Source organism: Bombus pascuorum, unplaced genomic scaffold (genome assembly GCF_905332965.1).
Source record: "Bombus pascuorum unplaced genomic scaffold, iyBomPasc1.1, whole genome shotgun sequence".
Lineage (NCBI taxonomy): Eukaryota > Metazoa > Arthropoda > Insecta > Hymenoptera > Apidae > Bombus > Bombus pascuorum.
The window spans coordinates 1,076,504-1,101,315 of record NW_026869731.1 but is presented as its reverse complement, the minus strand read 5'-3'; the positions used below and the strand labels follow the sequence as shown (position 1 = coordinate 1,101,315).

The 24,812-nt window shown below is 34.9% G+C and overlaps 2 protein-coding genes across 3 annotated transcripts in view; both read left to right on the top strand.

Annotated features, from left to right (window-relative positions):
- The window catches only part of LOC132915649 (cytosolic endo-beta-N-acetylglucosaminidase-like), a 592,431-nt gene that overhangs the window by 7,742 nt on the left and 559,877 nt on the right, over nt 1-24,812 (top strand). The gene's annotated exons all lie outside the window — the stretch shown is intronic.
- On the top strand, nt 20,667-23,289 carry LOC132915667 (mucin-2-like). The gene is made up of 4 exons (XM_060975498.1): nt 20,667-21,369; nt 21,412-22,112; nt 22,645-22,727; nt 22,813-23,289. Exons 1-4 carry the CDS (start codon nt 20,667-20,669, stop codon nt 22,979-22,981), a joined length of 1,656 nt encoding a protein of 551 aa, XP_060831481.1. The 3' UTR covers nt 22,982-23,289.

The window sequence follows — 24,812 nt, the reverse complement described above, 5'->3', positions numbered from 1 at the left end:
ATTATTATAATATAATAATATAATATAAGTTATTGCGTCTATGCTGTGCTGGTTTTGTCGTTGACTTTGATCGGTTATAGAAGTTTTTGATCAAAGGATGACCCTAGTTAATAGGTTAAAATTCATCAGAGTCTTGATACAGAAAGTCATGCATAGTAAAAGTAAAATTCATTTCGCATGTGAGACGATAAACGGTACCAAACTCGTGTTACGTCGCGCCATCGAACCTATTATAAAACGGCGTATGATGACGTACTATAGGAAAATAATGGTTCGTTATCTCGATACTAGATGCTCGTTTGACAGGAACTATAATACTTTTAAGGTCTTTGATACGGTGTTAAATTACGTCAACGATGGCCAGCTCGTCGATTCACGGAATGTATAATCGGCAACGACAACGAGGATCGGCTCTGTTATGGTCGGTAAAGCGAAAGAATATCGTCTCTAGTCCTTAAGGTATTGCATAAACGTTCTTTCGCAACTATTCTAAACATCAGTAGCTTGGACGTTTCTTTTGAAGCGTGCCTCCTCGACCGTGTTTGCGGCGGACGATCGATAACTTCCCCCTTCCGTCATCCATACCGCGTTTGCGCATCCTCCAGCTTCTATCCGCGCGTAGGAAGCAACACAGTGAGGGTTGAATTACGGTAGAATTTTACAAGTGAGTGTTGAATTACGGTAGAATTTTACAGGAATTATCAGAGGGTTCGGTACTTCCTGAAAAAATTTCTTTTTTTCTTTTTTTCTTCTTTTTTCTTTTTTTTTTTGCGTTCACTTATTCGCGTGGTTCGAAATTTCTGTAGTACATTTATCGATAATTATAAAAATATAAGTAAATATTACTAGAATTGATATCGCGAAGTCTTTGTAACAGTTGAGAGCAATATATATATAGTGTATATATTATCTATATATCTATATATAACTTGTTCCTATTTATTATACTATTTTCATCTTTTTTTCTACACATCTACTTACGCATCTGGTCGTCATATTGTAAGAATCATATGACATTGCTGAAAAACTGCAACAGTCAGTTTTTATATACTACTTTCAAATCCGGTCAATCATTGACTACAGATACGAAAAATCTGCAATTTGTGCACTAAGATTTGAAATTGGAGAGAATAAACAGGCAAAATGTACGTATATGTCTAACTTATAACCAATGGATCTGTCTATTGTAATACGATAATAGGGAGACTATAACGAAAATAATGTACACATAGAAATGTATTCAGATCCATAAGAATGATGACTCTAAAATTAACAATTTCCATAATAGGATATAATAGGAAATAATGTCATAATCAATAGTGTTCAATTTTAAAGACGTAAAAATTGAAGAGACGATATACAAATATTTGAAACATTCAAAGTGTAGTATTTTTTATAGTATTTAGCAGGTGTATACGTATGAAAGGGATAACGTAAAAATATTTATTAATATAATATAATATAATATAATATAATATAGAAAAATAATACGCAAATATTAGATACGTATAAATATTATAATACTATGCACATATGGAAATTAGACTTGTGAAAATTTATGAAAATTTATGAAAAATCTTATGAAATTTAGCGGAAAGATAAAAACTAAATTAAAAGTAGCGAGGAGCAAAAATAAATTACATTGGCGGTTTAATATCTGAGAGGATTACGTGTATTGGTTTTGCAGCGGTATTAATTTTCTCTGGTTTTACGTTGGACTAAATTTTCTGATGTATATGCTCCCATATTTGATCGAAAAACACATTCCTCTCTTTCTGCAAATAATTATTCTGGTTTTAAATTTGTTTATCTGTTTACTCTTCTCGTCGGAAGATTTAATGAAATGTCCTTAGCGGTAACTAATGAAATTTTAAAGCGGGAATATCCGTTAGAAACGTATAAATTTCTCACAACAGCATGGCGTACATTTTGGCCAATTTTATTATACATTTTTCAACAAGGATAAAGGGTTATTTCTCGATAATAAGACACGACATAATTATTTCTATTTCACTTCTATTGGGTCAAGGATCAAATAATTTCCTTTGTGCAGCATTTCAATTGCTACGTACTATTTTACACAGTCCTATAATGCGTACATTATCTTCTAGCTATGAATTCTTTAAGCACTGTCGCAAAATATTAAACGACAACAGTTTGTGTGACACGTTATTTGATGATTGTCAAATAAATAGAAATTGTAAATGTCTAAAAATAAATCAATTTATGTCGAAACAAAAAATTAAATATTTCGTTCCAAAGCTTCAATGAAATTTCAGTGAAAAGTAATTTGAATTTCCCTGGAAAGATCGACAATTCTTACACTTTGTATTTAAAAATGTTTGACAGAATTTGCGCGTAATACGTACGTCATTGATGGAAAGAGAACAAAAATTGGTTACTTTTTATAAGGATGAACAACATTCTAAACGGCTAGGTTAAATCCTAGTTTGTTAAAAGTCTTTCTGAAAGTTAAATTTCAGTTTGTTGTAGAAATAGGCTGATTTGTTTCATTGCACTTACATCCGTCATATTTATTTATCTATATTCTACATTTTATCCGTTTTTAATTTGTTAAAAATTCACATATATATGATAAACGATCGTGACATTAAAGTATACTATATAACAAAATCTGTGCATGTTATTATTAATAACATACGTCGTATAAAGTGTAGAACATCAATTAAAATTATAATATTCTGAAATTAAACATGTGTCTAAACCAAATTGTAATGTTTACGTAGGATTTCGCTCCTATGTATTTGGATATGTTAATTGGCTTGTTTTGACAATGCACGAATGTTACTAAAACGTATGAATTAATCATCTTTCATAATCCTGTTGTGGAATAATTATTCATTTAAAACTATATCAGTGTCGTACTGATTGAATTGAATACGTGATTGATCTAGGTGTTAAATAACATTAAATATTATTGCCTCGGTTAATCGCAATATTCTATCTATCAATTTATTCAATCCGTTTCCATCATATCTACTGTATATATAGCTTTATCACCGAGTGAGCTAAAAACAATGGATTCTTTCGGTAACATGACTCTTCCATAATATTTGATAGCTCCGGGCATAACAGGCTGTTATGATATTCAGGGATGACTGTAACAGAGAATAAAGTGGTCCTGGATGTTTATTTGTTCTACCATGTGTTTTAGTAGCATTTGTGTCTTGTTCATACAAATCGACCAAAGTGTGCATTACTCTTAAAAAGTATTAAGACACTTGTTTATTTTTGATGTATATTTTACAAAATTAAGAATAAATTATTATAACTACATTCGTAATTACTTTAGTTTCATGTAATAATATATTATGGTCGGATTGAATTAATTTTTCGAAGCTAATACGCAACAATAAAACTGGTGTTTGTAATCGTAAAATATTACAAAACTATTGACGAAGTCTTCAGCTACGAATTTTTTAACTTTTTAATCTTTTGATTATAAATTAGATAAAGAGAAATCTTGCAGATCTCTTTCAGTTGTAATTTGACTTCCGATATTAAAATCAGCGATATTTAAATAGCAAATTGTACACGCTAGATAGGAAAATATAATGTTGCTGTTTTTTAATAGATAATTTATTATTATAGTTTGGTGATTGCATAAAAAGGCACACGTGGCTACAGAAACTATCGGCATACCATTCTATTTATTACAGCATTTACATGCTAATTAATTAGGTCAAAATATACTACATTTCATTATCAATATCATTTTCATATCAGTAGTACTTTAATATGGTTACAAAAATTTGACGAACAAAATCTGACGGAAAACTGCTTCATTGGAGAATAACAGTATGTGCCAATAGTTTTTTTAATTACTATACTAGATTTCTAATTATAATCATATTTACCATTAATTTCTACACTTCAAATAAATCTAAATAATGTTGTCGCAAATCGTTTCAATTGCCTAGATACATTATCAGCTATCAATGATATCGTCACAGATTACCAACGTTTATGAACTATACTTACGAGCAACGGTACACTGCAACGGAACATTACGATGCAATACCTCTAACCGACCTGTAGTTACAATCTCCGTTTCCCTAAGCTTCAACCCTCGACCTCTGATACTTCCGCCTATCGTTCAACCCCCTCAAATAGGCGATCGACAATATGGAATCGAGACGTATAATGGAAACCGATAGTGCCTATGCGATCATTGCTCCCCCTCGAAGGAATATAACAGCCGTGCCATTTCCATAAAATCTTCGGCATTTGGTGCTTAAGGAGGAGGAACGTTCATATTAACAAGATGAGATCAAATTTTTTCCTGTTCGACCAAGGCGATCTATTGGTTTTATCATGGACGAGGCAGGGAAAAAGCGAGTGAGGTGGAGAGTCGGCTCGTATGCCTCGACCGCGGAAACATTTTCAACGGGACTAGAGCCCCTCTTTGTTCTCGTATCGTGTTGGAGCTTTTACATTCCATGTAACGTAATACGTTTGCTGCGAATAAACGCAGTCGTCGTGTCGCGAAAGTGAAACGTGCCTGGTCAACAAATCGATCGGTAGATACAATTTGAAATCCGCTCGGCAAGCGAATCAAATCAGCGCAGAAAAATTAGATTGGGGAGTTAACCAGGGGTTGTAGCATGAGAGACGGAACGTTGAAGCTTGTAAACTGTTTTTCGTGGGATCACGAGAACGTAGAAACGTAACGAATTGAAAGATCTTCAATCTAGTTTACCAAGTTTCAAATTATTTGTCAAAGCTTGACGTTTACGGATTTTGACGTCTTTACGAAGCCAATATTTGGACAAAAATGTTACCCTCTCGAATTATAGATATTAAATTGAAATCTACTGTAAGAATAAAAGTTAATATAAATGCTATTTCATATCGAAATATTTTATTACACGAGATGGAGCGGTAGTCGCAGTACGACCGGGCAGGGGTGATTCCACGTGGAAAATATGAAAGCAATTTCGTATGGTATTCGTTCGTCTGCGGCTTCGCTTTTAAGAAAATCGACTTTGAAGATTTGACAAATATACCTAAATTTGCTTAATTCCGGATAAGAGTAAATAATCGACAGGGATTTAAATTTCATTTGAAAATAAGTAAAAAAATATAGGAAAAACATAGGAAAATTAAAGTATGCTTGACAAATTTTCAAATTTGATTTTCTCAGAAACGAAGCGTCATATGAACAAATTTTATTGTACAGTTTCGACTTATCTTTTCATGTAGAATCAGCCTGTTTCCGATTGTACTACGACTATCCTCTCCATTTTGCATATATATAACAAATAAATTGTTCTTAGATGTATATCAGCTTTGCCAACCATTTGGTCAGAAATAATCCAAAAATGTTTTTATCGCCGATAACGCTAGTGATTATTCTTAGTCAAAAAGAATTTCCATCGTCGATGATAGTTATTGAAAATGAAAAAAACTAAGCAAAGTACATCTGTTATCCCGTTGACCGCGGATTCGTTATCGAACATCCATACTTATTATATAGTTATTGTCACATCCATACTTGTGTTAATAAACGTTACCTCGATTGTGTGACAACGATGAATAATTCCTCTGAAGATTCATTATATGCCCCTAACTTTAATCTTAATGATAACCCGACATCACAGAAGTGGGATCAGTGCCGATTGTAACGATGCAACAGCTCGTGACCTATTGTGCGCGAGTTGACTCAGCCGCGAGAGCAAAGATCGAGCGGCGGACTTGGAAATTTAACGCTACCACGTTTTAACCCCGGTATCGTGAGCGCCGACCCGGCTGCATGGTGCATAATCGTTAACCTAATGATGAAAGAAAATCCTTTACGAGGCAGCGAGTTATTTTCTGCCTTGAATCGTGCTTTAGAGGGTTCTGCAGCGCATTGGATTACGCAAGTACTGAACGATGAAGAAATTACCTAGCCGGTAATTAATGAACTTTTCATCACGCGTTTTGGTGGCCAAGAGACGGCGACCTCGGCGCTAATGGAGATATACAAGGAAGGACTGTCGAAGAGCGAATCCTCAGGAGCTTACGGTAATCGTCTCCGTTCCCTTCTGAAGACAAGATGGCAAAATTTATTGACGGCCGAAATAATTAATGCCGCCGCTCATTGCCTCGGTCTACAAGATCGACTCTCCGAACGACTAGCACTCACGAATGACATAGAGACGGAAGATCAATTTCAGAGTGAAATGTGATTTCTCTGCGACGAGGAGAAGTCGACGGCTTCGTCAGAAAGCCCCGGATAAAGTGCCATCACTGTGGCCACTACGGACATCGAATGTCGGGTTGTCGCAAGAGGATAAAATTGGAGCAGGTGAAGAATATACGAAACTCTGATGAAAACCGATCAGCCACATCATCGACGGCATCTTGCTTCAAGTGCCGCTAGAAGGGATATGTCGCGCCTAATTGTCCGTTATTGTGGAGGAAAAACTACGATTGTAATAACGAACGTCGAGTAGACTCCCGCGTAGAGGAAGATCCAATTGGTAGATTAAATCATCTGGGTGAATCGTTCCAATTTAACTTCGTTTCGGGAGCTGAATGCTCACTAATTGAAGAATCCGTAGCCCCAAAATTTTCTGGCAAAAGAATGAGTGATTTAGTAATACTGCGAGGGATAGATAGAAAACACTTGTATTAAATGTACATCACAAATTTTGTTCACAGTATGTATTAATGGTTTTACATGGGAGATCATTTTTCATGTCCTTGCTGATAGTTACTTACTTGGAATATGATATCATGATTGATCGTGAAATTTTAAGACAAGCTTTTAACGTGAATATTACAGAAAATGTCTTGCTCTTTGTAAAACAAAAGTTGTTAATGTCTGTGACAAAACCGCTGAGAAGAAGATCGATGTTTACGAAGTTGATACCGAGGTACTTGATCATGGTTAAAGTCGTTTGATCTTTGTTCTCGAAAAGTTCAAAAGTTCATTCGTTACGGGCTTCCCACGCACTCGTGTAAATACGAGCCAGCTAGAAATACGGTTTATTGATCCAAACGTTGCCGCGCAAGGAAGAAGCCCTTATAGATTGAGCGAGAAAGAGCGAAGAATAATGCGTGATAGAATAAGCGAATTAATTAGAGTAAAAATTATAAGGCCTAGTAATTCACGGTTATGTAAAGAAAACTCGTAAAGAAAGAAGGACGGCTCGGACAGATTGTGCGTAGATTTTCGAGAACTAAATAAAAATACTGTCACGGATCGATATCTTCTACCTCTTATTAGCCCGAACATGGCCAGCGGGTTCCATGAAATTCCCATTCATCCTAATTCTACAGAATATACAGCAGTTTTCACCCCCAACGGGCAATACGAGTACGTAACGACGTCGTTTGGCTGTACCCTAGGTCTTGGGCGACCTCGCCTACTCGTATCTTGTTGCTTACCTTAAATTGGACAGATAAACATGAAAATATAAGCCAAAAGGTAATTTCCATCCTGACTGATGAACTGGCGGAAATGATGTTCGACCCTAATTAATTATCCCATAGAATTACATCCTAACGTTAGATCGTGTGGATACGGGGCTATTTTGACCAATAAGGTCGACGGTAAAAACCGGCTAATAGAATAGTATAGTATAGTAAGAAAACTAGTCCCGTGGATTCTACGTATCATTCGTATGAACTAGAGACGTTGGCAGTTGTAAACGCCGTTAAACATTTTCGCCACTATCTACATGGACGGGAATTTCTTGTTGTTATTGATTGTAATTCGTTGAAGGGAACCAGTAATAAAGTGAATGACGGGGTTTACAGGTGGTGGGCTTATTTACAAAATTTTACTTTTGACATAATGTACCGAGAAGGTAAACGAATGGCCCACGTAGATTTCCTTTCGCGGAACCTCGTAGATAGCGACCGTGTACCATAACCAACAAAATCAAAGGAACAAGGAAATATGTACCGAGCAACAGAGAATCCTTGTGGGCTTCGTAAAATCGACCACGAACACCACCAAATTTTCTGTGACTTAGATTGATTTTGAATGACCTTGAATGAGTATAGTCGTTGAATTCATCATTATGTTTAGCGAACTTGAAATGCCCTCGTGCAAAAAATTCAATTACACTAAATTTTCTTCCCCGTGCAATATTTTTGATTTTCTTAACATTTTTTTCTATCATCAATATTTTCAACAGTATCCAACTGTCATCTTATACGCGTATAATAGTGAATATCCAACTTTACGTCCTTGTTCTGCATAAACTTCATCAGTTAACATTTACAAATTTGGGCAAAAACCTGATAATTTATCGCGCAAACTGCGCATATCAGAATAATTATAGAAGTGCTGTTAAATATTGATCGTTAAATATTATATGTATAATAATGTTCGACATATTAGCTTGTATGATATACTGACGTACTGCTGGCGTACTGCGCATATTTTATATGCGTATATATATCATACGTTTTCTGTAAATTTAATATGCACAAACGTCCAGAATTTAATTATTGGCAATAGCAAATGACACGGTTCCAGCGACTAAATTATAATACATAATCATATCATACTGCAAGTTAATAAGTAGAATACATTATTTAACATGAAGATACAATAACATTATCGTATATTACATTCAACATATTACGAAATGATGATACAAAGATACAATTACAAGATATGTATACAGCGGTTATTGATTGATTAATAAGTGATTCTATATTATAAGATTATTATAATAATTAACGAATTATACATGGAAGTATAAAAATAAAATTACGATTTTGAAGTTACCTCTAATTACAGATCACGTGAGAAAATATAAGTGGATTTCTGTTGATACTCTGACTTTTATATTTTGCATGTTAATCGTCAAATTTCACACGAATGTCCTAATACTTCTAAATAGAATATTGCAATATTGGTTATAAAGAATAAAATCATTGCAATAATGTTGCGAATAAAATATATCTTGCGATATATATTGCAAAGTATATGACGAAATATATAATGAAATAATGTATCTAAACGTTAACGTGGTGTAAAGGATTAAATTTTTATGCGGTAGTATACAACCCGACTCGAAGAAAAACCTTCCTCTTTTCAAGCATTAAATTTACAGTATATACCTCATTTTATAAGCTTCGCAATAATTTGCACAGACTTGGAAACTTAAATTGTTCACAAGACAAGCATTCTATCTCGCAGTATTTAGTTTAAATACCTACTTCTGAGAATACCTACTGGAGAATGTGTAATAAAGCTAGTAATGGCGAAATTGTATGTATATTTGCACGATATTAAATGCAATTCTAGCAATAATAATTCTTTTTCAAGCGTTATTTTCAAATAAAGTTACTTGGAGTAATTAATCTTTTTATTTGCTATTTTTACTTCAAACAAGAAATATTTAATCTCGTATCGAAATTATGCAACGAAATATATATATGAAAAAACGTTTTATCAAACTTCTACAATCTGAAAGTTAAGCGTATTTGGTTCGTGTTGCAATGGATAGCGCGTGATTATATTGTTAGACGATTTAGGTAATTATTAACGGTAATTATTAAGATATTTATGTATATTTGTATTTTATCGTAAAATCTTTCCATCATTGTTTCGAAGTGGTTCGATGCATTTATAGAAAAACACGTGATTTGAAGATTAGATCGAACGCTCGTTAAAATTGTTTTTACCCGTTAAATTATCAGTTAATGTTGAAAACGTGAAATTTGTAATTTTATGTTCTTATCGAGCGTAGGAACTATTGCCTTTTCACAAAGCATAATCGAAATTGAAATTAAGTGGAAGAATATGTACACTACTACGATTGAAGATATTATTGCAAAACGCTTTCTAATGTTACTCTATAGAATATTGTATAGAATATATATATATATATATATATATATATATAAATTTAACTTTTCGTACGTGAAAACCTCAATATATATAAATATGTCGGAGATGAAAGGACACCGGGCCTCCCCCCTTGGAATTCGTTGAAAAATATCCCAATACTGTCTTTATAAATTAAACCGATTATTATAAACCTTTGTGAATTAAATCGATTATAATTGTCTGAGATTTGCGATAACGAGTTTGGATTCGAGGCGATAACTGGTTGTCAGATGCAGCCACGACCACGGAATAAACGTTTTACTTAACAAAGGTACAGAATAATTGTATAGCTCCCTTTAAAAAGAAATAGTCGTAGCGATACTTGACAGTGAACGTTGTAATGGATATCTACCCCGAGGCTCGCCACACACAGACCCTATTCTTCGGGCAAGATAATTACCAGATGGCGATGCATTTCCACGGGACATGTTCAGCTAGACCGAACACCCGCTATAATTCTTAGAATTTCGTTAATTAAAATCCTTCAAACGGACAAATAGTCTTTATTTTTAATAAGTCCTTAAATCTACCATCCATCTAAGAGGAGGTACGGGAAATCTACTTTTCTCGGAACGACGCTTCCCGCTAGCAACCTTCTCTCAAGGGCGGCTTGCTAGCATCTTCCTTGCATCTTAGTACGAAATTATACGAGATATTATACGGAAAATAAAATTTGAAGGATAGATGTGGAATACGAGGTATTCTATCTCCAAAAATAAGTAAAAAGTATGCAGTAAAGAATAACATTCTTCCATTTATCTGATTTTTCAAGAGAATCGAATTCGTTTAATGTATGTGAATTTGGCTAATGCTTGCGAAAATAAAGATGTAAAACAAGTTTCTTCTATGTAAAGCTTCGTCTTTAAGAAAATAGAGTTTAATGCGTTGAATTAAGAATCGACTTGCTGCACGTCTACTCGATAAATTTTCAAATCTTATTTTCCCAGAAACGGTACTATGAAATTTTATTCTACATTTTCGATTTAGTTTGAAATGCAGAATAACTTCTCTTATTGATTCACTTTTGCCTGTATTCACTTAAGCGCCGTGTGAAAACACATTCTATAAATTCTTGACTTATTTCAGGATGTAGAACCTTTTATCGATCGTTCACTCCCACTTTAGAAAACAAACCGAATTAATAAATAATTCAGAATCATACAAGTTCAAGACATATTTGGCAAAGATTTCAACTCCATTTTAAGCTTTCAAGGGAAGTTCAAATCAATTTTAACCTAGTATCGTATAAACGAATCTTATTCTACATTTCCTGCTTATACTGCCATGTAGAATGGCTGCCTCGTTAATCCATAATTAGTGGAATATAATACTGGTAGTAAGTCGGATCTTATCAAGGATGTGCCTTGTCAAACGGTAAACTTACATCAAGCGATTGCTCCAGTATATATTCATCCGGGTGTAAAAATGCACAGTTGAAAACAGGATTACTGTTATTCGAAGGTAGCCGTGCTTACTAAAATCAGATAAAAATCCTAAAGCTTGTTAGTGGTTTTAATCTGTAAAACGTTCGTAATACGTTAATTTATCAGTTATCGGTAATCCAAAAAGAAAAAAAAAAAAAAAAGAAAAAGAAAAAAATGGACACCAATCCGTTGTTATTCTATTTGCACGATTTTTATAATATAAGTATACGTACAGTCTTTATTTTGCAGTTATTGCGTCGTAATTGCAATAAGGTAACTTTATCAGCTACGCATTTGTAACAAAGTAGATGAAACATTGTAATTATGTTAGGAACTTTTAGTTATAACCAAATAATTAAATAGTTATTTAATACCGATATTCTCGAGGTAACTTTAGAGGATTGCAATTATATGATGAAAAATATTGAACGTTGAACGGTATCAATAAAGCACACAAAAGATGCTTATACATTAGTTTCCTTTGTCAATCGTTTTGCAGTTGTTTTAAGCAGCAGTTATCGACAGATGCTTTGTATAGACGCGGTCAGTCAAACGCGGTCAGTAGTTTAGTCAAGTTATATGTTTTTTTTTTTTTAATTTGCGTTTATTTTACAATCAATTCTCGTTAGAGAATTTTAAATAAATTTATCTGACGTGGTACTATAACATGATTAAGAAGTATTTATAATATATTTGATTCTATTTGAATCTAGTGCTTAGATATAAGATATAATGTCTTTTTAGCCTGCGGATCTGTTCCAACAACTCGAGTAGTTGACTAATTGGAGGGTTTACGTACAAAGGTGCATTTATTAAGGATCTTAAGGTTTTAGATTGGAATTCGTGGAGAATTTCTATGTTGGAATTACTTACTGTTCCTTCGTAGTTGCGAGTTCTAAGTAAAGTCAAATTTACACTCTCTCACTGCGGATCGATACAGCGGACGATTCGTCGGAAAACGTCGCTTTCGGCGAATTTATATTTCACTTCGCACAGATGCGACGGATAAACGCTGTTTCCATTTGTGTGTACTAAAATGAAACAACATAAATGCGACTTTTTATCCTCGTTTCAACCGTAGTGATTCTTCAAAGTGGACAGATAAAATTCAGCTCTGCATGCTACGTTTTTTTTATTTTTTTTATCTTTTTTTAGTTTATCTTGGTTTTTACAATTTGTCCTGAAGGACATTTGGTAAAATATTATATCTTATTTATTGGTAATAAAAGAATAAAAATAAAATATAGCAGGTGGGTGGCTGCCCCCAGCTGGGTGCCATCTTCGTGTTTGTTAAATTATATGTTTTATGTACCTGCTACCTGCCACCTGCTACGTGACTGAATTATTGTCCGTGTGTGAAAACATATTCATAATGATCATGCCTCTGCTATCTCAAAATGAGTTACGTAAGTACGAAGGCATTTTAAGGCAAAGAATCTCAATATTCTTCTATAAAGAATAAATAAATGTATCGATTAGAGAAAATATAAAAGAACATACGATAGAATTCCATTTTCGGAAAATGATGATCTTAAAATCTCGTAAAAAAAAAAAAAGGAAAAGGAGGAAAAGTTTTTCTATCATTACGCGATTCTGAGCCTGTATTATGCCGGAGTGTATCCCCACAATTCATCACGATGTCACTGCAATTGTTAAACAAATCTACAAATCGGTCACAACTGCCAATCCGTAAAAATACGATCTGTTTTATTATAATACATTTTGCAATCATTTCGACAATTGCCTTGTTCATAAATAGTAAAAGAAAATAGTGTAACATTGAACGAAGGAAACTGCTTCAAGATTCCATTATCAAACTATCATATTATGCTTGGCTATTTTATTCGATTGTCCTTCTTTTCTTTTTTTTGCGTGAGGAGGGGAAAAAAATGCTGTTACGCATACCCAGTGACCCGCATCACTGGGGTTATGTGGGGGACTCGGGCGGATGTTGTTGCCATACCCACTAAAAACCCTTCCCCGCCCTCCTTTCTCTGCTTTGAGGGCTGACACAACCCCAGTAATACCCGGCGTCGGCAATCATCAGCAGGGTTGTCCTTTTTCATGCTCCGTATCTCCTTCTTCGTTCAATTACTGCTCGCTTCATCTTCTCAACCAGTTCAATGTTGGGCTGACCTCCTCTGAAAAAACCAACACCACACGCAGTTCCCTAGTGGTCACCTATCTTAGAGTACTACCCCACCCGTGCCCAGCGTTGCTTAAGTTTCTCGTGTTCGGACGGGAACGAGTGTTTTTTTTTTTTTTTTTTTTTTTTATAACGTTTATTGTCCAAGAAGATGAGTATTACATGTGTATGTTATTCACAATAAACAATGAATTTCGGTTGTAGGGTGGATTAGGCAAAAGTACCGATACGCGTCGGTACGACGTAGCCATGGTCTAATATGTGTCGTGGGTTTTAGGTTTTTGCGTTTATTTTTTTGTTTTTTTTGGGTTTAAGTCGCATTGGTGCGTGATTTTTGTGTATTCTTGTGTGTGTTGTATTTTGTCCTGAAACTTGGCCGCAAAACAGGACTCCTCGGTGTATTACTTTTATGCGTTGTGGGATTTTTGGGGGGGGGATGAGTGGGAAGGGGAGGGGGGTGTTAAATTATATTATTTACAATTGTTTATAGTATTTACATATTTACAGTATTTACATCTAGGTTATACGGTGGTAGAATGGTTTTTTTTTTTTTTTTTTTTGTCAAATTGGTAGTTTTCACTTATATTTTCTTATGGGTTTGGAATCCACCAATATTTTTTTGTGTTTCTTCTGTGTTTGTCTTTAGTGTCTTTTTGGGGGAGGGCCATGTTGTACCTCCACCTGGTGTCTGCAGTCAGTCCGTTTAGGTTTTCCTCGTAGAGTATCGTTTTTATCCCTATTTTTCTTTTTATGTGGAAAATTATCGGGATATTGTTTTGGTCTTGGAGGTAATTTTTTTCGTCTAGGTATAGGAACGCTTCTGGGGGGATGTAGCCTGTTTTCATTGTGTTTTTGTAATATTGTACGTTTGGGTATAAGCCGCTGAAGATTAGGCTGTTTTCTTTTATTTTTGACGCTTGTGCGAAATGATTTCTTGCTAGTTTTAGTATGTGACAGTCAATGCGGTGAATGTTGGCTAGGTCGTAGATTTTTTTGTTTTTTATATATTTTTTGTATCCGCTCTGTTCGGATCTGTACGCATTTTGGCAAGCTCTAATGCATTTTCTTTCGAAAACGCGGATTCTCTCCATTAGCGATGCTGGTATGTTGTACCAGATTGGGCAACCGTATGTTATAATTGGTCTAATTAGAGCTTGGTAGCATAATGTTTTTACATTATTCTTGAGCTGTTTCGAGTAAAATAGTCTCTTTGATCTCCAGAATGCTTTATTGGCCTTGGCGAGTTGGGTTTCTATGTGTTGTTTGTAATTTAGTTTGTCATCTATGTTTATGCCTAGGTACTTTACGCAGTTTTTGTGTGGTATGATTGTCTCTTCGGATGACTTTTCTTTTAATTGGAAATTTTTGCAGTGTTTTCTTTCTGCTGGGCCGATTTCGCTGGTTTTGGGTTTGAACAGTATGCTTTCGCATTTGTTTGCGTTAATTCTTAGTTTCCATGTGTGGTAGTAATCATTGATTTTGTCGAATAGTTCTTGGAGGTCTGTGTTTATTGTTTTAGTTTTGCGGCCTGTTACGTAGATGATTAGGTCGTCTGCGAAGGCTATGGAGCGTTTGTGGGTAGATTTGTTCATGTCGAACAGGTTTAATATGTCACTGTTGTATATGTTGAAGAGTAGCGGGGAGTTTACAGTTCCTTGTTGGAGTCCGTTTTTTATGGTGAATTCTTTGTTCGATGTATGGGAGTCCTCGGTCATTAGGAATGTTCTGTTTGTAATCATGTCCCATATTATTTTGATTAAGTATCTCGGGAAGTTTTTTTTTATTAATTTATAAATGAGGCCTGTGGTCCAGACTGTGTCGAAGGCTTTTTCGAGATCTATTAAGCAGGCGGCTACTCGTTGTTTTGCGTTTAGTGCCCAGCAGATGTCTGACGTGAGTTTGTTTGTCGCGTGTAGTGTGGAGTGTTTGTGTCGGAAGCCAAATTGGTTTTCTGGTATAATGTTTTTTTTTTTGCAGAATGTAGTTAGGGGGTTATTGATGACTACTTCAAATACTTTGCTTATGTTGGGGAGGAGACTTATTGGTCGTAGGTTTGTGAGTGATGAGCCGTCTTTATTTTTTTTTGTGATTGCTATTATTTTGGCTTTTTTCCACTTTTTCGGGAAGTATGCGTTGTTTAGCGCATTGTTGAATATTACTGTGTAGTACCATTTTATTTTGTTTGGTAGGTGCTTAAGTGAGATGTTCGGGATGCCGTCGAAGCCGGAGGATTTTTTATTATTTAGCTTGGCGAAGATTTTGTTTAGTTGGTTATAATTTGTAAAGTAATTTATTTCTGTTTCTGGTTGTTTGGGATTGTCTGAGGTGTTTTCGTTTGAGAACGTGCAGACTGTTTTGTTTAGCGTTATGTCTTGTTCTATTTCGTTTTTGAGTTTGTTCGTTTCTGCGATGATGATTCTGTTTAATTCTTCTCGGCCCATGTGTTCGTTTTGGGTATGTGTTTTGGAGAAGTGGGTGCCTATGATGTCTAGTTTTTCTGTTGTTTTAGTTATTATGAAGTTATTCTCGGTGTCTTTGCTGGTGTTGTGTATCTCTATACCTGCTTCTTGGATGAGGGGAGCTTTCTCTGGGGGCAATTTGAGCGGAGTGCTGGGGTTTTGTTCTTTCGGTCTGAAGATTTGATTTATTTGTGGGAACATGTTGGCTGAGTCGTTTTTGGAGATATTTTTTATTTTGTTTGACCAGTAGAGGTTTATAGAGTTTGCGAATTCTTGTTTCTGTTGTAATTTTATTTTGTGTAGTAGGTATTTTAGGTATTCTAATTCCTCTCTTTTGTCGTAAGAGTAGTTGTGTTTTATATTGTTTATTTTGGAGAGTATGTAGCTTTTGTCTCGTTGTAGTTCTTTTATTTTGTTGTTGATATATAGATCGCAGGAGTTTTTTTGTTTGTAGGTTGGGACGGATTTTTGGAGTGCGCTTTGTATGTGTTTTTCGATTTCGTCTATGTATGTGTCGATTTGTCTGTTTGTTAGGTTGACGTTGTTGTAGATATTTAGGTCGCATTTCTGATCGAGTAGTTTTTGGAATTTTTTCCAGTTTGTCTTTTTGTAGTTGTACTTGGGGGTTTCGGTTTGTGTTTCAAGTGTTAGGTAGTCGGATGTGTTTTTGTTTATCTGTAAGAGTATGGCTTTATGGTCGCTGTCGTAGTCTAGGGTTTTGAGCGTGTTATTTGGTCGTAAGTTTTGGATTTTTAGTCGCGCATCTGTTAGGCATATGTCGAGGTATGAGCCTCCTTTTGGGTAGGAGGGTAGCTCGGAGCTGTAAAGGTTTGTTTTGTAGTGTATGCTTTTATTGTCTAGCCAGTTTCTGATGAAGTTTCCTCTCGTATTGTTTAGTGGGTTTTTCCAGCTTGTGTGTTTTGCGTTAAGGTCGCCGGCTATTACGTGGAAGTTTTCTTGTTTGTCGAGCTGTAAAAGTTCGAAGAGGTTATTGAATTCGTCGTTAAATTCTTTTTCGTTTCCGTAGGATGCGTAGGCTGCGGTGATGAGTAAGTTTTCCTTTTTGTTTATTTTTATTTTTATGGTTGTCGTCTCCAGGGTTTTAAAATTTGTTATTTTGTCGTTTTGGATTTCTTTGAATTTCAGGGGGTTTTTTATGAGGATTGCCGTTCCTCCTCCTTGGATAGCGTTTGGTCTGTCGTGTCTTATTATGGAGTAGTTTTTGAAGGATACTTTGTGTCTTTTGTTCAGTTTTGTTTCTGAGATGAGTACGATGTCGGGGGTTTCTTTGTTTATTAGGGTTAGCATACTGTATCTTTTTTGGTTTGAGATTAGAGAGTTTGCATTTATTGCAATTATTTTCAGGTGTTTTAAATCTAATTTGGATGTTTTATGTTGTGTTTGTTGGTTTGGTGTGTTTTGGTTAATTGTCGACTTCGATATCTAAGGAGTTGAAGATGGTGTTGAACCTGTCTTCGTGCGATGATATTGCATTTTTTAATTCGTTGAGTTGTATTTGTTGTTGATTTAGTGCTTGGATGATACATTTTTTAAAATCTTCGAAGGCGTTTAATATTATTTGTTGAGGGATGATCTCGGTTGTAATTGGGATTTGGTTTGCCCGCGAATCTAGTTTTGGGTTTATTGTGTGAGGGGGGTTTTCGATTTCCTGCTTTGGTCTTGCTTGTTGTTTCACTGCGTCCGAGAACTTTAGTTCTGGGGTGTATTTTCGGCTTATCTGTTCTAGTCGTTTGTTTTTTGTTTCTTTGTCTTTTTTAATTTTTTCTGAAAGTTTTTGTCGCAGCTCTATGATTTTGGGGCACCCTTTGTATGACGCGGGGTGTCCGTAGCTTTTGCAGTTGACGCAGAATATTTTATCCTTTGTGATTGTATCGTCTTTTTTTATTTTGCACTCGCCTGGGCCATGGGGCTCGGTGCATTTTACACAGCGGTAGATTAGGTTGCAGTTTTGTGCTGTGTGGCCTAATCGTTGGCATTTGTGGCATTGGGTAATGTCATTTTTTCTTATTTTTTCCCAAGTTATTTTATAGTAGCTTAGTCTATTTATTTTTTGTAATTTCACGACGTTGCTATTGGGGGATACCTGTACTATGTATATTGGGAGCAGTCTGTTACTTTCCCTTGACTTTCTTGTCGAGAAGCGCGATACTTTCGTAAACTGTATGTCGTCTATTTTTAATGCTTGTAAGTCTTCTAGTATTTCTGTCTCTGTAAGGTTAATGTCTAGTCCTTTTAATAGGAACGTGTGATGTTTTTGTGCTTTTGGTGTGTATGTGTAGAACGTTGTGTTTGTTGATATCAGTAATTCTTTTGCTTTAACGTAGTCGCTTAGATTATGTAGGTATAGAGCGTGTTTGTTCGCGTGTATTCTGTTAATGTGAAAGTTTTTGATTTTGAGCGCGTCTTGTAAGAGAGCAATGGTGTCTTTTGGGTCTTGATGAGTTATGTTGATTGGCGGGGGCCTGTTACCTTTTGTGGGTGAGGGGGCGTCCTGTTGTTCCTGTGTGGGGTGGTTGGTGGGCTGTACCTGTTGTGCTTGTTCCATCAGTGTCTTTGTCGGTGGGGGTTGCTCTTTTGGTTTGATCAGATGAGTGTGTTGATTTTGTGGTGTCGGCGGCCTCCTAGGTGGGGCGAGGGGGCTGTTTGTTCGTGTGTTGTTTGATTTTTCTTGGGTGTGTGGTGTTCCCAATGTGGACGTAGTCCTCCTGTTTGCTTTGATTCGCATTTCATTGTTCTTCTTTCTTATGGCTTCCACGATCGCATTTTGTATTGTTGATTCTTTTGTTGATGTTGTTTGAGTGTGATTCTGTTGTTGCGGTATGGTGGTTTCCTGTGTTTGTAACACTTCAAATCTGTTTTTTGTTGGTATCACTGGTGAGGGAGGGCTTCTTGTAGTTTTCATGGTTTTGCTTTCTTTGATGGTGGGATCTTGTGTATTGTTCTCTTTTTGGATTAGAACGAGATCTTCTTCTGTGTTTTCCGGGTTGTCTGGTAGTCTTTTGGACCTTCCCACTAGGTTTGGTTGTGGGTTGAGTTTCCGCGTTTTTTGCGCGGAAAGTCTTATGCTAATGTTGTTTTCTTTGTCCGTTTTTGGCGAGATTGCTTTTCTTTTACTTGTTTTTTTTGTTGGGATTACGGAGGGTTCCGTTTTTTTGCTTTCTGCTTCATTATCGATGTCGCCTATTTTTTTATTTATTTTGTTGTTATTATTTTTTTTCCCTATTTATAGCGATGGTGTCACTAATCAATTTTCCACTTTCTGTCACTTTTTTCTCTTTTTTTTTTTTTTCCACTTAGACTTTCTCTACGCGAAAGATTGTCTAGTTGGCGCGCGCACTGTTCGGGTCTGGGTCAGCTGTCCCTTTTTTTTCTTTAGGGCTGAGAGGTCCGTTTGGCTCGGAGGTTCGCAGTCGACTGACGGGAACGAGTGTACTCAACGTGATTTGGGCGTTGGCTTATTCGGTTATCCTGTGTTTTATCTCGAATTTCATATATCATTCGTATTGATTTATAACTGTTAACTACCCCTCCCCTTTCCTCTCACCCCCCCCCCCCCCAAAAAAATCCCACAACGCATAAAAGTAATACACCGAGGAGTCCTGTTTTGCGGCCAAGTTTCAGGACAAAATACAACACACACAAGAATACACAAAAATCACGCACCAAGCGACTTAAACCCAAAAAGACAAAAAAATAAACGCAAAAACCGAAAATCCACGACACATATTAGACCATGGCTACGTCGTACCGACGCGTATCGGTACTTTTGCCTAAACACACTATACTCAATTCATTGTTTATTGTGAATCTCAAAAATGTACAAAAAATCAAATATTGGCTAAATAAACTATTTAAAAAAAAAAAAAAAAAAAATAACTGTTAACTACAGATTTGTGTGTTCTGCTTGTCTAACTATGTGTTAAATGTGGATATGTAAATCGTGTTATATTCTAATTGATTAATCCTTTAAATGCTCACTGAACTGCTTTTAATCGTCGTAAATAATGTGGTATGAAATGTTTCATTTTGATTAATTAACCCCTACTGTGCGCTCAATGTTCGTCGATCAATATTGGTATAAACTAAATATTCAAAATGGCGAAAACTGCAATATTTATAAAATTGCAAATAACGAAACCTGTTTTCCACATCTATCAATTCTACATCTATCTAACAATTCTTACATCTTTCTGCATCAATTGATTTCGATGAAACTTGAAGCATGTACATAACCTACATAAGTCTACGAAACGTATCGTTAGAAGATCGTAATAGTCATTACAGGTTTAGATAAAAATGTCATGACAAATGACTATTACTGTTTTCTTCGCAATCCCAACTAATTGCAATTTCTTTCCAAGTCTATCTTCCATATCATTTGGTAATCTAATCCTTTTAACTTCTCCAAGAAATTCAAGTCCTCTGGTCCAATTTCTAAAAAGTAATTCTGGTTTAGACGGTCCGAATATTAATGTGACCTACTATTTTGTACAATTTAAAATTTCCGAATTTGTATAATATTACGAGGACAATTAAAAAAGGAAGACATTATAAAAATATGTGAAATATATAATAAAACATTTTCTATACAGTTCACTGCATTAATTGTTGATTCGATTATTTCTGTTATTTTTGTCCAAATTGTAATATAGCTAACTGTACTGCTAATATTGCTATCAGGATTTAATCATTTCCAGGTACAACGTCGACTAAATCTATCTCTGTAAATATTGCCAATGTTAAATTTGATATTAACAGAGATGGCCAACAGGAGATTGATGTTACAATATCTAAAAGTAACTTTATATGCGACAATGTTTGAAGGAGGAAAAAATACAAATACAGCAAAGACAGCTGAAAATACAGCTTCGTCGATCTCAGAAAATAGAAATAAATTTCGAAGAATTGAAGGTGATGATGCAAAGGCCGATGTAAAGCAAGATTCAGAGAATCTGAAGAAAGACTCAATGCCAGAATTTCCAGCGATTAAGACTTCTAGTACAATAGTAGATACATTACATATTTCCAACGCTTTTAATGCTCTAACATTGTCAAATAATAAATACGTAAAAACTGCACAAACACTTGAACCAGTTTCACGTGCATGCCAAGAAGAATGGACCGATAAATGGAATAACCTTGAATTTCCAGCTCCCAAATCGTCAATTTTAACACCAGTTACTTTTAGTTTATCTAAAAAACAATATTCATTTGGTGACACAAGTACGAGTCAGTTTCTTGGTTCTCCAACGTCAGAAAGTAAAGAGTCAGCGCGTGATAACGCAGAGAGTAGATCTACGCCTTTCTGTTGGAAAGCAACAACGACAACAACATTATCAAGTCCAGCATTCCAAGTACCTACTGCAGCACAAACTTTGCATAAATCTGGAACATCCAAATCATCAATTTTAAAACCACCTACTTTTAATTTATCTAAAAAACAATATTCATTTGGTGACACAAGTACGAGCCAGTTTCTTGGTTCTCCAACGTCAAAAAGTTAAGAGTCAGCGTGTGATAACGCAGAAAGTAGATCTACGCCTTTCTGGTGGAAATCAACAACGACAACAACATTATCAAGTCCAGCATTCCAAGTACCTAATGCATCACAAACTTTGCATAATTCTGGAACACCCGAATCATCGATTTTGGTACCAACTACTTTTAGTTTATCTAATAAACAATGTGAATTTGGTGGCGCAATTTCACGTAAATCTTGCACTTCTCCAGTGCTAGAAAATAAACCTGCAGCTTGCGATTCAACACCAACAAACCAAAAAGAAACAACATATAATACAACACTCGGGATGCCAACTGTACGTGGCACATTGTCAGTGACATCAGTAGTATCTGGTGATAGTACTGTTAGAACGTCTACCGGCGAGTCAACGCCTCTTATACGTGTACATCAAAAATTTATATTTAACGCCATTCCTACTGAACCGGCTGTAATGCCTGGGACTCGATTCAATTTTCCTACGAATATGATACCTCCTGTATCGACTCAGATTCAAATATCGATTGATTCCACCGATTATACATTTAACGGACCTAATCCGGAACTAGCAGCATTTCCGCAATGTCCAACTACAAGTTCATTTTCTACATCGCAACCTGTTACCCAAAGTCAACAATTGTCTACTTCATCATCTATTCCTCTAGAATGCGCGTTTAATTTTGATTCGTCACCAGGAGATCATACAGCTGTAAGTAAACTAAAAGTATTAAGTCACTGAAAAACTTCCTAGCATATTCGATAATCGATTTATTCTGTTATATTCTGTACACCCTTTGTACACTCTTCTGTACACACCGAACACTCGTAAAAATCTTTTAGCAATAGATTAGGCTGTCGCAAAAGTTTCTTTCGTTTCATTCAAAATTCAGTAAAATAATATAAAACAGAAAATGTTGTGCATCTATTATTTCCTTATAAAACGAAAGAAACTTTTCGGACAACCTAATATTATATACGTTATACGTAACATTTTCAAATTCCATTGCTACTATCATAAGATATGACTATCATGACTTATCGATAAACAGTATTTCGAATAATGCGATGACCTGATAAGAGTTACCGTATTCCTATTTTTGAAAGCACTTTTACAGCGGTATAGAAAGAAATTTACAAAATTGTATTGTAGTATATTAGAGGTTCGCGATACCAACTATGTTAATGATTGTGTTTTACAAATGATTAACATTATTATGATTAATATATGATTTCCTTTTTAGGAACCTGGTTCAATCCAGTCCGAAGGATTTAATTTTAATCCCAATACTAGACCATCGTTCCGTTTTAGTGTTTATGAATTTAAGTATCTACAAAATATAAAATTATTTTACACATTAATAGCAGGATCTTTTTTCCATAAAAAAATGTGTTGCCATGTGTTGTTTTAGTGCACCTACTCAAGTACAACGAGATACTGCGTCTACTCGAGTACAACGAAATACTGCGTCTACTCTAGTACAACAAAATACTGCCACCATCAATTACCGCCCAATGATCAGTCCCACTCGATTACTCAATCCACGAAAGATCAGGAAAGCTTTTAGAAGATTAAAATAGGAGTCAAGTAACGGCATTCTTTTTATACAGTTGCTCATGAAGGTATTCATATTCTTGCAGAAGACACCTTTTATGAATATACTATATGTCTTGAAAGAAACATTTTGAAATGTCATTAGTATTGTAACAAAATCCGATTGTCATAGCTATATTGGTAAAGTTTTTAGCAAATCTGAAAATATACATAGATATTACAAAACACCTAACACAAGTATGCAGATATTTTGTAGAAATCAATAAAGTATTTAAACAGTCATTTAACATTTCATCAAACATTTTCCATATGTATGAAATAAGCCTAAATATTTACTGGAATCACTTTTGAGATTTTTTCTAGGCATACCAAGGAGGCTATTAATGCTGTGTGCTAATCTTTATTAAATATATGTTTGTAAATAACTTTTATGTATATTTTAAGATTGGTTTTTGGCTTTTCTATCATAAAAATAGTAGTTGCAAAATACTTTTATGAGCCATTGTATCTATTTCATACAATCGTGAGAAAACAAGTCGAAGACGCTTCGTTTTCGAAGAAAAAAGAAAGAAGAAAAAAGAAACGATTTTGAACATTTTCTCGATGCTGCTATACGCACATACTCTTTATGATATATCAATTCTTGGATCAATAACGAACTTTCATTATTGATGAGCTGCTGCTAGTGGATGAGGAAACTTAATAAAATATCGAATGTCTGCAATTTATTGAGAATAACGAGTTTATGTGGGTAACAGATATATCCTTTCATTAAGCATAGGTCTTATATAACTCGTTTATAGTTGAGAAGAAAAATACTAATCAGTACTAATTAAATTCATGAATTAATAACTTTTTTTTTGTAACGAAAGAAATGTTGCGATGCATAATGTACAATGTATTGAATTTGCTTCATACATTTAATTGATTCTGAACAATTATCTTTGCTTCATTATTTTTGAATAAATTCAGTATTTACAACTTAATAATTGTAATAAAATTATATCATTCAGATAATAAGAAAACGCGTAATAATAATTATTACGATGCAAAAAAAAATAATAATAATAATAAGTATATCTATAATGAGAGAAGATATTAACAACAATTAATATACAAATAATAAGTTTGTGTTTGAAAGTAACTTATTGGCAAATTGATAATGTATCTTTCAACGTAGAAATCTTGCAAGTTGTAAAACGTTGAAGGACGAGTTAAGTGTTCTGAGACCTTATTAAATCTGTTGCAACTGTGCATAGCTATTTGCAAATCAAGATGTGTAGATGTTCGAGATGCCGAAGCACTGTTCGTTATGAATAACACGCAGCGTAGTTGCACCTGTTACATCTCTGTCGAGCACAATTATATTAGTTCCTTTCGTAATCTACCTGAATATACTACCTCCCTTCTCGCTAATAATACAGAAATTGCAGAGAATGTGATAACGCAATACATTGTGTTTTTTAACTAAAGATAAAACAAGCATAATTGTGGATTATGACATTTTGCTCGATTTTCTGATTTTAATGTCACTTGATGATAAAAGTAGGTGTGACATTTTAACATATATATACATATATGTCGGAGATGAAAGGACATTGGAGTTTTTCTTTTGAAATGTTTGGAAAGGTCCCCGATACTTTAGTCCAGTTTTTTTTTATTATTATTATAGCTGTATTTAAATAATAAAGCTGAGAAATAATTATTTATGATTTAATCCGAATATGGGTGCCCTAGATTTATGAGTGCCCTAGATTTATGGATGCCCTAGATTAATGGGACGCGGTTGTCACGAATCAATTTTCCTTTTTACCATGTGGCACGCCAGATGTGACGGTCCTTGCGAGATTCCCCGTA